The 14,230-nt window shown below is 55.2% G+C and overlaps 10 protein-coding genes across 10 annotated transcripts; 6 read left to right on the forward strand and 4 right to left on the reverse strand.

Moving 5' to 3' along the window:
- Positions 1-76: 76 nt before the first annotated feature.
- BAUCODRAFT_266873 (uncharacterized protein) lies at positions 77-965 on the reverse strand. Its single transcript, XM_007682002.1, has one exon. The coding sequence runs from the start codon at positions 672-674 to the stop codon at positions 180-182; it is 495 nt and encodes a 164-aa protein (XP_007680192.1). The 5' UTR covers positions 675-965; the 3' UTR covers positions 77-179.
- BAUCODRAFT_266874 (uncharacterized protein) lies at positions 966-3,438 on the forward strand. The gene has a single exon (XM_007682003.1). It carries the CDS (start codon positions 1,257-1,259, stop codon positions 3,273-3,275), a length of 2,019 nt encoding a protein of 672 aa, XP_007680193.1. The 5' UTR covers positions 966-1,256; the 3' UTR covers positions 3,276-3,438.
- A 383-nt stretch (positions 3,439-3,821) lies between these two features.
- BAUCODRAFT_151311 (uncharacterized protein) lies at positions 3,822-4,505 on the forward strand (the record flags this gene model as incomplete). The annotated part of the gene is made up of 2 exons (XM_007682004.1): positions 3,822-4,119; positions 4,177-4,505. 2 exons carry the CDS (start codon positions 3,822-3,824, stop codon positions 4,503-4,505), a joined length of 627 nt encoding a protein of 208 aa, XP_007680194.1.
- Positions 4,506-4,875: 370 nt separating this feature from the next.
- On the reverse strand, positions 4,876-5,197 carry BAUCODRAFT_151312 (uncharacterized protein; the record flags this gene model as incomplete). Its single annotated transcript, XM_007682005.1, has 3 exons — positions 4,876-4,973; positions 5,036-5,128; positions 5,179-5,197. The coding sequence occupies 3 exons, from the start codon at positions 5,195-5,197 to the stop codon at positions 4,876-4,878; spliced, it is 210 nt and encodes a 69-aa protein (XP_007680195.1).
- Positions 5,198-5,394: 197 nt separating this feature from the next.
- On the forward strand, positions 5,395-7,829 carry BAUCODRAFT_114953 (uncharacterized protein). Its single transcript, XM_007682006.1, has 2 exons — positions 5,395-6,430; positions 6,497-7,829. Exons 1-2 carry the CDS (start codon positions 5,647-5,649, stop codon positions 7,603-7,605), a joined length of 1,893 nt encoding a protein of 630 aa, XP_007680196.1. The 5' UTR covers positions 5,395-5,646; the 3' UTR covers positions 7,606-7,829.
- Positions 7,830-7,874: 45 nt separating this feature from the next.
- On the forward strand, positions 7,875-8,962 carry BAUCODRAFT_114956 (uncharacterized protein; the record flags this gene model as incomplete). The annotated part of the gene is made up of 2 exons (XM_007682007.1): positions 7,875-8,200; positions 8,265-8,962. The coding sequence occupies exons 1-2, from the start codon at positions 7,957-7,959 to the stop codon at positions 8,960-8,962; spliced, it is 942 nt and encodes a 313-aa protein (XP_007680197.1). The 5' UTR covers positions 7,875-7,956.
- Positions 8,963-9,859: 897 nt separating this feature from the next.
- Positions 9,860-10,696, reverse strand: BAUCODRAFT_58924 (uncharacterized protein; the record flags this gene model as incomplete). Its single annotated transcript, XM_007681719.1, has 1 exon — positions 9,860-10,696. A coding segment is annotated over one exon (837 nt), but the record flags the coding sequence as incomplete, so codon positions are not given.
- A 435-nt stretch (positions 10,697-11,131) lies between these two features.
- On the forward strand, positions 11,132-12,119 carry BAUCODRAFT_77191 (uncharacterized protein; the record flags this gene model as incomplete). The annotated part of the gene is made up of 3 exons (XM_007681761.1): positions 11,132-11,324; positions 11,374-11,732; positions 11,817-12,119. The coding sequence occupies 3 exons, from the start codon at positions 11,132-11,134 to the stop codon at positions 12,117-12,119; spliced, it is 855 nt and encodes a 284-aa protein (XP_007679951.1).
- Positions 12,120-12,224: 105 nt separating this feature from the next.
- Positions 12,225-12,774, forward strand: BAUCODRAFT_266978 (uncharacterized protein). The gene has a single exon (XM_007682008.1). It carries the CDS (start codon positions 12,330-12,332, stop codon positions 12,696-12,698), a length of 369 nt encoding a protein of 122 aa, XP_007680198.1. The 5' UTR covers positions 12,225-12,329; the 3' UTR covers positions 12,699-12,774.
- BAUCODRAFT_266977 (uncharacterized protein) lies at positions 12,775-13,888 on the reverse strand. Its single transcript, XM_007682009.1, has one exon. The coding sequence runs from the start codon at positions 13,676-13,678 to the stop codon at positions 12,851-12,853; it is 828 nt and encodes a 275-aa protein (XP_007680199.1). The 5' UTR covers positions 13,679-13,888; the 3' UTR covers positions 12,775-12,850.
- Between the last annotated feature and the right edge of the window lie 342 nt (positions 13,889-14,230).

Below are 14,230 nucleotides of genomic sequence, written 5' to 3' on the forward strand. Positions count from 1 at the left end.
CTGCGGGTGGTCGGAGTCGCATGCTTTAAGCTGAATTCAGCTATGATCCGGTGTACGCATGGAAAAGGTGTTCGGCTGTCGGGTTAGCGAGTTTACTTCGGAGTAGCATCATCTTGTTACTCAGTCTTGAGTACTGAACTTGGAAGAATGGCCATCGATGGCTCCAAGCCCGACGAGCATCATTGAACGTTGACGTAAGCAATACGTGCCACAGTGCCACCGTAAGGCGGATATAGTACATGTAGTTTACACTCACATGTCGTGCATGGAACTCTCCTGCAAAGTCCACTGCTCAGAGGAGACTGTATGCCTCCGAACACGCCCGTGCGAGCCGGCGTCGCCTGCATACTGCCCGATGCGTTGGTACTTGGAAGCTGCCTGCACCACACATCGCAAAACTGGCATGCTTCATGTCTCATGGGAAGTGTTAGCAATGGCCATCGACCCTCCATCTCCGATCCACCAGACTGTCTTGTGGTTTTCTGCGACGACGTAAGGCAAGCATGAACTCCACTGAATGATAAGTTCCATTCGCGTCGTGACTCCCCGTGCATACCGTACTCCACGACTCTGCCATGCGTTCTCCGGGTTTGACATACGTGCCCTGTTTGGGATGTGGGCGAATGCCACAAGTACGATCTCGAGGATGGACAGAAGCAGCACTTCGCGCTCATGAAGATGCTGACATGGGACCTTGATACAGAGCTCAGGTTGAAACATTATAGAACTAGTAGGGTGGTAGATGAGCCATATGCACAGCTGTAGTGTCTCCTCCTCAACGGTTGCAATGGGCATCCTAGACCACTTGGAGGCGGCTTTGCAAGGTCTTGAGTCAACCAAGGCGCTTTCGAGAGAACGCTCGAGATTCTGTTTTGCCGCCCGGGTAGAGACGATTGATGAGGCATAACGTTAGCTCGTGGAGTGGCTGATGCGGAGTGGAAGGTGGAAGTGCTTCGTTTGTGCTGGATAGCTTGAGACCGCCGACCTTTCAGAAGATCATGGTATGGTACTGGAGACGCTGTGATATGTGGAGGCAGCATTTATGTCAATTTAATGTCACCTGAACTCTACTGTACCTCTGCACTGTTGGTAGCATGCTGTCAGATCAGGTCGTTGGAGCTCCCGAATACCACGTCATTGCGGCTTGCGGCTGTTGCACTTCTCCATCGTTTCCACCTCCGCAAGATAACTTCTGGCCAGATATGTCATAGTCCCGCTGAGTCCTGAAGGCGGAAGTCCGTCATCCCTTGCCCACCATGAGCTTCGTGCTCGACCAAGTGCGTCGAATCGACGCACAGCTGGACCGGGTACAGCTCGCTAATCTACCCTCAGCATCGCCAACAGCTTCACGGGTGTCTACCTTCTCCGGCGACTCTAAAGCCGCACCCAAGCCTTCAACGAGGTTACTTGCCTTACAAACATCAATACGAGGCCTGACACCAAGCGCATCGGACAGCCGAGCTCTGCTGCAACCGGCCCAGATTGCACTATGTTTATCCGCATTGTCCGACAGAGCGGAGGCGCCTCTCGCAATAGCGGAGGATGACAGACCGAGCAAGGAGCCTTACGAGACAGAACTTGAATGGCTACTGGTCTCCAAAGCCACTATTCAGACCTACGGTCTGGTTTTGAAGCGCATACTGGATCAGACCGTAGCTTTGGCGGATGACATATGGTATTGGGATGCGGTGCTGAGCTCACGCACGAATAGCGCATTGCATGCCATCCAAATCTCACCCTTCCAGTTCTGGCATTGGTCAAGCGAGGTATGGGATGATGTCAAGGCACGGGGTGGTAACTTCACTATGACTGGTGCGAGACAGGACGCGCAAGACACGATTGGAAAGCGATGGCAGGAGTTCTATGGGTTGGTCCGGCAGGTGATTCAGGATCGCAGTATGGGCGAGATACAGAGGCAGGTGTTGAGCCCTGTTACACGCTTGCGGAGCGACATCAGGCGGAAGCAGACAACGTTGAAGAAAGTACGTTTGCAGAATGCGAATGCCCTTGGGGTGTTGCTCGGCGAGGGTTTGGCCAATGAGAGCGCACATAGCGAAAGCCTGATCAGCGCAACCGCAAGTCCGCACCGTTGGAAGGCGTCTGTCGCGCGCAATGTGGCGCTCATGGAGGCTGTGCTGGCCAAGGTCAACGACAGCGAGACGTCTGTTGACAAATTTGACGCCGCGGTCGCTGAGCTGACTGACGACGACCCATTGTACGGTGCTGAAGTCGAAGCGGATATTGAGAGCAGTGGATCCGTCAAGCCGGAAGGCGTTGCAGAACGGTTGACACGAGTGCTGACCATGGCTCTTCCGGAATACGAAACCTCGTTGAAGGCTGCTGTCCGCGAGCATGGTAGACCGTCCGTAATCGTGCGTTACTGGCTGCCAGTGACTGTCGGCATCATCTCTTCGAGCACTATTCTGCGCATCCTTGTCAATCGAAAAGCGGATATCTTGCAGTGGGTGCGCGACTTTGGTGTGACTGTGATCGACTTCTGGAGCAATTGGGTCGTCGAGCCTACACGCAAAGTCATCAAGACTATCCGCCACGATGAAGGCAGTGAGGTTAGCATCATGTCGAAGCGCTCGCTTGAAGGGGATAGAGACAGCTTAGAGCGCATGGTGGTCGACTTTGCTATTGACAACCCGGCCACTGCCACAGGAAACAGCGCGAAACTGACGGAGGTTGAAATCACTGACATTCGGACGAGGGTCAGAGAAGGCGATCTTACTCCCGTGCTCAAGGCGTATGAGAAGGACCTGAAATCGCCATTCATGGGTGCGGTGAGAGGCAACCTCATCCGTGCTTTGCTCATTCAGGTTCAGAAGACGAAAGTGGACGTGGAGGTCGCCATCGGTGGCATTGACTCTCTTCTTAAGTCACAGGAGCTCGTCTTCGGATTCGTCGGCCTGACGCCTGGCATCTTGGTGACATATTTCGCTGTCGCTTACGTCCGGACGACGCTTTCGCAAAGACGTGGGTCGAGTGCTTCACGCAAACAAGGCAAGCTGCTGCGGCAACTACGAAACATCGATCGTATACTGGTAAACAGCACGCCGACGGAGTATGGCGAGCTTTTCTATAAAGACCAAGGTCTTCTCTTATGCGAAGTGCATGTGCTTCGAGAGGCCGCGCAGAAGGTCATGCCTGGAGAGCTGTACCGGGAGTTTAGCGAGGATGCCGAAGAACTATCTGATGTTCGCATTGGCGCTGAACGGCAGAAGCAGACGGCAGGCCGTATACGGTGGGCCTATTCGAAATATTTGGCGTGAGCGGGAATTGTAAGTGGTGGACAGAGATGGCACGGTGTATAGGCAGCAAGATACCCAAGATAGTCACCTCACTCTAGCGTACTATAGCGTCTGATATCATCCCCTATAACATCTGCTACACCTTCCACGTTACGCTACCGCGCGAAGACACTATCGGCGGTCCACACTGTGACTTTACACTGCTCGAGCTAGTCCACGCACGTGTGCTGTAGCGCCACGCCTCCCTCGGCGGGCGCTCCTCCAGAGCTTCCGCCGAAACATCATCGCACTTAGAACCCTGTACTGTAAGCTTGCGCCTCAACACTTACACAACCCTGCGCCACCTAAAGCACTCGAGGAACGTTCGAAAGCGAAAGTGTTGCCTTCGCCATTCCTCTGGATATCTAGTGCATCCCAGCGACTTGGAACCGGAGCCGCGCGCTTGATCCAGCGAAGCCCCTCGACACAACACAGAGCGGACGTATACCCTTCAGCGTGACACACTAAATACAGGCCAACGAATTCGACAACGGAGCAACTCCCACAACCTGCCCGGCTGCCGCGATCATGGCCGGCACAAGGAACTATGACTTCCTCATCAAATTACTGTTGATAGGCGACTCGGGCGTGGGCAAGTCGTGCTGTTTGCTACGATTTAGCGAGGATTCCTTTACACCTTCCTTCATTACAACTATTGGCATCGACTTCAAGATCCGGACGATCGAGCTGGATGGCAAGCGCGTGAAGCTGCAGATATGGGACACAGCGGGCCAGGAACGGTTCCGGACCATCACCACGGCGTACTACAGAGGTGCGATGGGTATCCTGTTGGTGTACGATGTTACGGATGAGAAGAGTTTCAACAGTGGGTTGCATCAGCAATCACCAGGTGTGCGGCTGGTTGACTGACTCTCTTCATTAGACATCCGAACCTGGTTCTCCAACGTCGAGCAGCATGCCAGCGAAGGCGTGAACAAAATCCTCATTGGCAACAAGTGCGATTGGGAGGAAAAGCGAGCCGTGTCGACTGAGCAAGGGCAACAGCTGGCCAATGAGCTCAACATACCATTCATGGAGGTTTCCGCGAAGAGCAACATCAACGTCGAGAAGGCCTTCTTCAGTCTAGCGAGCGATATCAAGAAGAAGCTCTTGGACACACAACAACCGCAACAGCAGCAACAACAATCTGGCGTACAAGTAGGCAGTAATGCTGGTGGATTGGGGGGCGGCCTGGGCAAGAATTGCTGCTAGGTCGCGTGACTATGCAGAGCAGTTTGATTCGGATGGCTTGCAATATCATGCGGGCGTGTCTGACTGCGTTCTTACATTGTTAGGCGCATGGCGTTCGTGCGAGCGACAGTGTACCAACTCACACATTGATCTACAGCAATAGGAAGCAGACGATGTACTCGAGCGGCTTCATCCCTTGCAATTCGCCTCGGCCGTAGGAGTCGCGGAAGACATGGCTACAACCAAGGCTAGCGGGCAGAATCTCGAAGCCAGGTAATGGCATGCGTGATCGATGTGCAGAAGACCAATTAATGATTTGCTCCAGACGCCTACGCTCAATCCTACGCCACCACAGTCGCAACTCGTAGTCTCGTCGCACGCCCTCTGTCGCTCATTTCTTGCCGCTCTTCTTGATGCCCTGTTGGCCGGTATTTAATGGACCCTTACTACCTGCAGCCTTCTTGGCCAGCTCATCGCGTGCCTTCTTATCTGGGAAAGTGAAGAAAGTCAGTACACCTGATTGACCCGCGCGTTACATGATGCACGCTCACCCGCTGCTTGCTTTGCCTTGTACGCTTTGTCGTCCTCGTCTTCCTCCTTGGTCGCCTTCTTCGGCTTCTTGTTGTGGATGGGGTTCGTTCCCGCTATAGGATATGAGCTGTAGGACCTGAATGACTTTGCGGAACACGCTTACCTCCTTGACCAGATGGCATGATGATGATCTAACTCGCGCTCAAGGTCGGCTTATTGATGTTTTCAGCGTGTACTGAGACGAACGTTTATTGCACTCTCACTCTCAAGCGCAAACTTCCTTCCTGTGAGGCTGCCAGACGTTGATGCCTTAGGCGGCAGTTTGCTCACTTCTCCCGCCGAGGCCGCCGCAATGCCGCCTCCACCTCCCCTCGGCTGTGCTTGTACTGCATGCATTAGCCTCGTGGAGCCATCGAATCATTCGCCTAAGTAACATTCGTGCTTTCGTAAGGATTTCAAGGTGGAGAGCTTCACTTCCTTTCTCGCTCAGTATGGAGCCTGGACTTGGACTGCGCTCAAGGACGCCTTGTGGACGGCATCGCGCGCATCAACCGAGGGCGCAACAACGGCAGCACACAGTCAACGTCAAGCGGCCCTCGTAGCGATTGCGGGCAGAGGAGCTACGAGAAATATGCCTGAACGACCGTTGACGATTGCAACTTATGCGGCTGGAGCCTCACTCGCCGCTATTACGTTGGTGTATGTCTTCGGCCCTACCTTCTTTCTGGATGATGAAGCGGCCAACATTTCGCGGTCGAGTCGGAAGAAGGGCGTTGTGGGATTGACCAACCCGGCCAATGATTGCTTCATCAACAGCGTGCTGCAGGCGCTGGCTGGCTTGCCGGAGTTGAGGCTTTATCTGATACGAGAGATGCACAGGCGCAAATTAGATGGTGCAGAGCTTTACAACGATCTTACGGCTGTTTTGGAAGAGCAGCGTCAGAAGGAACGCGGCGTCAAGCCGATGCCGGAGTGGAAGCTGCTCGGTCTGCAGCAAGGCTCAGTTACGGCGGGGTTGAAAGACGTCCTGGATGCGCTGAACGAGCGGCCGATCGTGAAGAAAACGATCAGTGCACAGCCGTTCATTCGCGTAGTTGAGCTGTCCTTCCGTACGCGCATCAACCGATCGCAGCAGGACGCGCAGGAGTTTCTCCAGCTCGTTGCTGAGAGACTTGCAGACGAGAATCATGCCGCAAGTAGAGTCAGGAGGAAAGCGCGTCGGAAACACCTTTCACTTGAGCCTGACGGAGCTGCACAGCTTAAGGAAGTGTTGCACGCCGACAGTGTTCATGAACAGCGGCATGACAGTAAGCTCGCACTACTGAAGGACACGCGTCCGGACATAGGAGCCGGCCCGCCTGAGCCTCCAGATCCAGACGAAGGCGACGCGGAGTCCGCACCTTTTCCGCTAGAAGGTAAGCAATGTGTAGATCTACAATGGTTGTCTGAACATCGCTGACCATGCCACTCGTTAATGTTAGGCAAGGTCGAGTCGCAAGTCGAGTGCTCGCACTGTCGGTTCAAACCGAAACCATCGGTGTCTTCGTTCGTCACATTGACACTTCACGTACCCTACGACAGAACTTCGACGTCGCTCAACGCGTGCTTGGATGGCCTGCTAAAGGTGGAGCATATCGACGACTTCGTTTGCGATAGATGCCGTTTGGAGCACGCGCTGCAGCTCAACGCGAGGCAACTCACGAAAGCTACCCTATCCTCCGATGAGCGCTCGACGCTAGAGGATGCCAGAATCAAGCTGGAAGCAGCATTGCGAGATGACCCGGAGAAGCCACCTAAAGATGTCAAGCTACCTGACTCCTCAGTGACGCCAAAGCGTCGCATCACCCGACATACGAGGATATCTAGCTTCCCGCGCATCCTTGCCATCCACCTCAACCGGTCCGTGTGGGACGCACATTCTAGTTCGTCAAAGAACATGGCTAAGGTGGCCTTCCCAGAGACGTTGCCCATAGGTGGGCTGCTTGACCGCAAAACATACCGTCTACTCACGGTAGTCACGCACAAGGGCGTTCATAGTAGCGGCCACTACGAGACTTTCCGGCGCCAGTATAATAACCCGCCATACTCCACGCCGGCATCGATGGGTACGGAAGGTATTTACAGCGCACGGACCAGTGCAGCTCCGAGCCCAAGATTATCCGCGGCACCTAGCCCTCGTCTGAGCGGGCGCTTTACGAGAGATGGAGAGAGTCAAACCACACCGACGCCGCCCGAGTCACCACCAACACTTTCTCCATCAACATTCGACTCACCCTCGAGCTCGTCTGCTTCCTCACGCTCGTTGCAAGCAGCGATGCATGAAAGACGGACGCCGAGAACAAGCGTACCAATCGAGGCTATACCAACGCCGGGATTACCGCCGCTGCCTGCAGACGCTCCGGCTTCAAATGGGACGAAGAGGCAACGAAGTATCGCTGGGGCTGTCAGTCTGTCTGGACGCAAGCGCCGCGTACCGGACAGATGGTGGCGGATAAGCGATGAGAAAGTGAAGGAATGCAAGACGGGTGATGTGCTGGGTCAGCAAAGGGAGGTGTATCTACTGTTTTATGAGGTGATGGACGATGTCTAGGCATGCGCGCGATGGTTCAGCTTATGTGCTTAGCGAGGCGTTCAGGTGCGTGGAGCTTGTGTCAGTGCTGCCTAACTCCTGCTTGTACACACTGCAAAATCAAGGCGCATTCCTCTGCAAGTCATGCTCCGCTATCTGATCGTTGCGTACCCTGTCGATAGAGGGCTCTGCTTTCCTCGACTAGACGGAGACACGAGTGGAGAGCTGACTCGGCAGCGACTCGGCAATTGACTTCAGCGACTACCGTCTATGCTCCTATTGCGTGCTTAAAAGCATATATCTTATTGTCTCTTTGATCGCTAACATGCTGAGGCTCCGATCACAGAAGTCGAGGAACGAACGAGCAACAAGATGCGCGTCGCCGTCATTGGTCCAGCCGGTTTCGGTGGCTCTGTTGTCTGTATCGAACTGCTCAACCGCGGTCACGAAGTCATCGGCATATCACGCAAACCGGAAACCTTCGGGTCACATGAACACTACAAGCCATTGCAGCTAGATATCAGTGGCGCAACCATTCCCCAACTGATCGAGACTTTTAAAGATGTCGACGTCGTCGTCAACGCATTCAACCCACCCTACAGCCCTACCGTTTACAGTACGCCTACCCAGCTTTCTAGTGATATCGCAACATGTAACTATGACTTAATCATCTCCACCAGAGCTCTTCGTCGAGACAACGCGCAGGCTTGTAATCGCAGCTAAAGCAGCGCAACTCACCTACTTCATCTCCATCGGCGGCACTGGCTCCCTGTTCCTCGGGCCGGAATACCCGTACCAAACTGCAGCGGACAGCAGGGAATTCTGGCTGGCGTACCGACAGGCCACGGCCGATAGCGAAGCAGCTACCTACCATATGGAGGAGCGGATTGGTTTCGGCTCGCCCGTGGCGAAGATGATGCGGGAGTACCGTGATGCGCGTTCAGCGGTCAAAGCGGGTCGAGCGAGCGAGGACCAGAAGAGGGTCATCAAGGAGGTTGAGAAGGGTGTGCTTGAGGGACCGGACCCGGTACCCGACCTTCCTCTTGCGGCGCGAGCGGGCTTTATGTTCCTCGAGGCTGATACGAGCTGGAGGTGGAGTTTTGTGAGTCCGCCGGGAAAGTATATGCCTGGGCCACGGACGGGTAAGTATCAAGTAGTCATCGATCAAGTGCCGTTTGCGCCTGTGGAGGGCAAGGCGGGTGGGGAAGGCGGGAATGCGTTCGAAGGTCGCTTGTTGGGCATCTCTGCCGCGGACTTGGCCGTGGCGATGGTTGACGAGATCGAGAAGCCGGAGAAGGTGCACAAACACTGGAGTGCCGTGGCCGAACTACCTGCTGAGCAGGAGCGGGTGCCATCATATGCTCGCTTGAATAAATGAGATGTCGTAAATGGACACATTAGAGGCACTCGTTGTGGCAGCGGGTGAAGCGAGATTCGTGATATGTCAAAATTTAAAATTCACTTGATCGTACATACCAGCCGTCGGCAGTGAATGCCATTGTGAAGAAGCTGCCATGCCGGTTCGCCCGGAACGCCACGCACGAGAGCAGCCAGCCTTGAATGTCAGTACCATTGGGTATCATTCTCGTTCGAAAGCACGCCTTCCCCAATGCCCCCAACCCCGGACACCATGCGTGAACCATTTCAGCCAAATGCGGCGAAATCCTTGGAGTCCAAAACCATCGCTATGCGCACAGGAACATTGGGCACATTACTACTCCTCCACTTCGCCCTCTTCGCTACCTTCATCTGGCAGCCTCGTTGTTGATGCGTCGAGTACGGGTACAGTAGGCGGTACGGCCTCAGCCTTGACCGCCTCAGACTCCGCATTGCCATGCTCGACCCGCATCTTCTCCTCCACATGCTTCATGTCGTGCGTGCCCTCCGGATCCACCTCATTCGGAAGCAGCGGAGCAGGAGCAGGAGGGTCAGGAAGATCAGCCGCTTCCAGCCTGGGCCGCTTGCTCTTATTCTCTTCGTCATGCCGTACGCCGTTCGCCCGCTCCTTCGCGTCACCATTGACAACAGGTAGCGCAGGTGCCTGCTCATTCTCACGTCTCCGTTTCTCTCCGCCCACTGAGCTCCCATTACTGAGCCGCCGCTCGCTGTCGTCGGCAGGCGGGACAAACGGCGATGTAGCCTGCTCCTCTTTCAGCCTCGTACTATCCCAGCCATCCGACGAGCCGTCAAGGCTGTTGGAAAGACCTACGTAGATACTCTGCTCGCCCTCGGAGCCCGGCGCCTGCACCGCGGTCGAGACGCCATTGATCTTGTTCGCAGCCGCCTCGTAATTGGAGCATAGGTACTCCACCGCTTTCCGTACGTCCTTTAACCGTACGTGCTGCGTCTCCCACCACGGTCTGCCTTTCCCGTCATCGGGTAGCGCCACGTCGCAATATCGGCACGCTGCATACAGGCCCGCGACGGCAATGGTGCGACTGGAGCATAGCAGACACAATTGCGTGTTGTTGCTGTCCGTTACGAATGCCCACGCTGCATTCCTAAGCCGCTTGTTTCGCTCAATGCCATGAAACTTGAGCATATCGAACAGCTGCCGATGCGGGCTCTCCACAGTCAAATCAAAGCAAAGCGTCTCCAACACCACATCCTCGTTATGTAGCACGCAATCCCTCCACCGCCAGAAATCCTTGCTCTGCTCATCTATCACCAGATTAGGATTCTTCTGCGCGACGCGACAAAAGGCAAGGATCATCTCCTTCATCTTCCGACAGCTCTCCTCCACTTTCGTCGCGAGAAACAACGTCGTCGCCGCAATTTGGTAATGATGCAGCTTCGGTATGTCGCCCCTTGCCTTCTTCAGGCTCGCGCGCATGAGGAAGCGCTGGAAGAAGATGGCGGCGGTGGACAAGGTGAGCTGGGGTAGTTTGAGCATAATGCCGACTTGCACGATGAAGTTCACGCCTTTGGCGCGCGTGTCGCGCTCTTCGGCAACGGACATGCCGTCTTGGATTGATGGCGTGTTGGCCAGCTCGGCTTGGGTGAAGAGCCATTGCGCTTCTGCTTCGGCGAGTACGCGGTTGGGGGATTTGGGACGTTGGCGTTGCGCAGGGTGGGAGGAGGGGAGGTGGTCGGTTTTGGACGCGGGAGGCATGACCGCCCTTGACTTCCGTATGGGTTGTGTTGGTGTGTGATGGTTATCCGAATCGTTGATGATCGAGGATGTGCGTTGCTACGGGTCGGACGATGGTGAGCGTTGGGTTACGGCACGTAGAAGGTGTAGGCCTGGTGGGTGCCGGGATGGCGGCGCATTTGTACTGTTTACGTGTGTCTGTGACTACTATCTTGTCCAGAGGTTGTTGCTATGTTACGGACGCCGCCGGAAAATCATCGTTGCATGTTACGAGAAATAGACGCGAGTAAAGTACTGCTTGAAGCTGTATACATATGCACCCGGCAGCTCGATGCGCCACGTGCGTACATCTCCCGCCGGCCCGCGTCCCGAGCAGCTGTATGAGAATAACTTACATGTACTGTGCACGTGCTCGACCTTAACCACTCTTGACGAAGCCACAAACCGAGTATGGCGATGTCAGTACGCCCTCGCGCGTCTCCCCAGTGCTCAGCATGTCTACGCAGCTATGTCTGGTCCGTCTTCGGCGAGCCAGCTGTACCGCCGACGGCATTGAGACAGCAAGTTAGGGGCAAGAAGAAGATGGCCAACCTTTCCAGCACTGTGCCGGTACGACTACTCCGGGACGTCAAGCGATTCGGACGGAAAGGTGGGACGTCTATCACTCAGCTAAGATATCAACACTAACTCTACTACAGGCGCCATCGTACCCATCTCCAATGGCCGCATGCGCAACGAATGGTTCCCGCGTCACATAGCCGAATACATCACGATGCCCGAGCTGAAGACGTTACGGATCAGCAACGCACCCATGGAACGGGACTACGACTTCGGCACCAGACAATATGCAAAGCAATTCGATCTACCGAGCGACATTAAAGGCGGCATGAGCGCGACCGAGAAGCAGGAAGCGAGCATGTTCCAGAAGAGGATTATCGACCCGACTCGTCTGAGTCCGGAGCGAAGTATGGAGCTACTAGAGATCTTCGTCCCGGGGAGACTGGACTTCTACCGCCAACCCATCCTTGAGGAGAAGGAACCAGAGCCAGAGCCCGAAGTCCTTCCCGAGCCGAAGAAGCCGGCCCGGAGCTACGGCTATGGGGCTGGCGCAGAGTTAATGGCGGTGAGGGCGCAGATGCAGGCGCAGGCGCAGAAGGCGGAGCTGGCTAAACCCAAGCTTCCGACGGGGCCACAGGCTATCTATGGTAGTGTGAGCACACACGACGTCTTGGTTGCGGTGCGAGCAGCGATGGCGGAGAACGATGAGGCGAAGACGGTGGCGCTGAGGGAGGACGACGTGAGGTTCGTTGATGTATCGGTAGCGGAGGGCGGGGAGGCGGACAGGATCAAGCATATTGGCGTGTTTGCGGTTGAGGTGAAAGTGAAAGGGGCGGAGAAGGGAATGAGGAGGGAGGTTAGAGTTGTTGCGCAGGATGCTGCTTGAGAGACTTCGCGGTCACTGTTGCCACTGTCTTAGAGATCCTGGATGAGCACCCTGATGCAGTGGCCGTGACCAGTCCTTCCTGAAGCATGGCAGTTACTACAGCTTTTCACTGCAACACGATGCTCCCAAAGACCTGACTCCGTATCATGGAATAGGCCACGGCGTGAACATTATACAATCACACGAACCACCCAACCACCCAAGAATACAATGTGCCTCGTCTTGATCAGACACTGGACACCCTGCCTCCATATGCGCGGCCGTTGCGTAGACCAGTGTAGGATCAACGTCGCAGCACCCGCTGTACCCAGCGAGGACTGTGCCCATAGGAAGGACATCTACACAAGTAGTGCCGAAAACGAAGAATGTCCGATCTGCATTCGGCGGAGACTCTTCGAGGAGCATGTTGAGCAGCAGCAGGATGGTATGCAGCCTGAAGTTCATGGTCCCATGACTCGGGCCTCCGAAACGCATACGAACAGCGGCGTCAGTGTTCGTACTGGACGGCAGGAGTCTGCAGAGGTGCGGAAGGGACAAGCTATGGCAGACATATCGAGGAACTTCTGTTGGGACGAGTAACGGTCTATACTGAAATCTCTATAACAATGCGGGTTGCGCATCGACTTTGGCCTAGTGTCAGACTATGCCTCGAGAGTAGCCCATTGCGAACTCGTCTAGAAGCCCTGCGTCTCTCGATATCACAACGTCCCATGCAAGTCATATTTTGCGAGTTAAGCACTTGTTGAGGTTGGCCCAGCGTCGCTAAAGGTGCGGCTTACAAACGCACTAAAGCTCCGGATGCCGGTTGCTGTAGCCTCTGGATGATCCGAGCTAATTGGAAAGCCTGTGAAGCTCGCCGACTGGCCGCTGGAGCCGTGTTGATTAGACTGGTCTGACGCTGCGGCACCGGTGAATGTCGGGTGAAACCCGTCAGATGAACCAGTAGGCGCGGCAAGGTCGCTACGATGATCGCTGGCGAGCGGTGCGTGGAAGGAAAATGTATGTGCAGCACTGCCGAAACCACCAGGCCTAGCGGAGCCAGATCTGCCATCGTGAGCAGGGAAGGTTGGTGCAGCACTGCGAGTTCTGCCGCTGGGCCTAACATCAGAGCCGGAGAAGGAAGCGAAGGGTGTGATTGTCGGAAGGCTGAAGGTTGGACCCGTCTCAATGGGATCCGATGGTGTAGCCACATAATCAGAGACCTCGGCTTGCCTGACCAACAGCGTCTGTGACACGAAAGCACTGCGGATGTGGGAGCCCGTTCCGTGCGAGCGGTAATGGTCGCGGTCTAAGGCCAAGCTGTACGTGCTTGTTGAAAGACTTGTGGGTCGTGTAAAGGTCGGTCGGTCGCTGTGGGAGAAGGATGCCGTTGGGTGGTGGTGGAGGTTCGATGCGGAGGCAGGAACGTCAGTCGGAAATCTGCTGGAATGCACGGAGGACGGTCGACAGAGGGAACCCGTCGGCAGAATGCGTCCGCCCTGTAGAAAAGTGCTGGATGGCTCTATTGGCAGGGCGCTAACCCCCAGCGCGAGGGCAGCAATAGCAAGGTATGTCTTCATCGTTGTATCTTTAGAGTGATGGTGATCTAAGGAGCGTATGTTTGAATGTTGTGTTCGTGCTAGAAGCGAAGGAAACGATTGAAGAACGAATCACTGCTCTAGGAAAGAGAGAGGATGTGCACAGCACGATGTTGGCTCGAGGTAGGTTGCCTGACAAGATACGTTCAGGAAACATACGAGGCCTGACGATGATGATTTATGTATGCCAAGCCATATTGAGCTTTCGGCGTAGAGTCAAGCCTTTTGGGCAGTGTGAAACCAGGAGAAGCGGGTCCGATACTGCAACCTGCGAACTGTGGGTAGTGAAACGCGTAACGCTGGCGCATTCGACCATGTCCGCGTCAGCACCTGGACACATTACACTCGGCCGAAGTACCGCTGCTCTCCACCGAGCCAACGAGCCCTTGGTGATGTAGCTGGATGAAGCGGCTAAGCTTCCGGGTTGTGCGTGTCTCGGTCGACCTCCTACATGGGGCTTCGAGGACGCAAGGGTGCTGCTGCATTCGGCCATTCAAACCAACGAGAGCGTCCAGCGATCTCCAGCGTGGTCCC

Source organism: Baudoinia panamericana, assembly GCF_000338955.1.
Source record: "Baudoinia panamericana UAMH 10762 unplaced genomic scaffold BAUCOscaffold_12, whole genome shotgun sequence".
In the NCBI taxonomy this organism is placed as follows: domain Eukaryota; kingdom Fungi; phylum Ascomycota; class Dothideomycetes; order Mycosphaerellales; family Teratosphaeriaceae; genus Baudoinia; species Baudoinia panamericana.

What these genes read in the sequence shown, in the direction of transcription:
- BAUCODRAFT_266874 (XM_007682003.1), top strand. Translation starts at nt 1,257, where the DNA reads ATGAGCTTCGTGCTCGACCAAGTGCGTCGAATCGACGCACAGCTGGAC.
- BAUCODRAFT_266978 (XM_007682008.1), top strand. Translation starts at nt 12,330, where the DNA reads ATGTGCCTCGTCTTGATCAGACACTGGACACCCTGCCTCCATATGCGC.
- BAUCODRAFT_266873 (XM_007682002.1), bottom strand. Translation starts at nt 674, where the DNA reads ATGAGCGCGAAGTGCTGCTTCTGTCCATCCTCGAGATCGTACTTGTGG.
- BAUCODRAFT_266977 (XM_007682009.1), bottom strand. Translation starts at nt 13,678, where the DNA reads ATGAAGACATACCTTGCTATTGCTGCCCTCGCGCTGGGGGTTAGCGCC.
- BAUCODRAFT_114953 (XM_007682006.1), top strand. Translation starts at nt 5,647, where the DNA reads ATGCCTGAACGACCGTTGACGATTGCAACTTATGCGGCTGGAGCCTCA. An exon ending in CGCACCTTTTCCGCTAGAAG is followed by an intron (nt 6,431 to 6,496) that starts GTAAGCAATGTG and finishes CGTTAATGTTAG; the next exon opens with GCAAGGTCGAGTCGCAAGTC.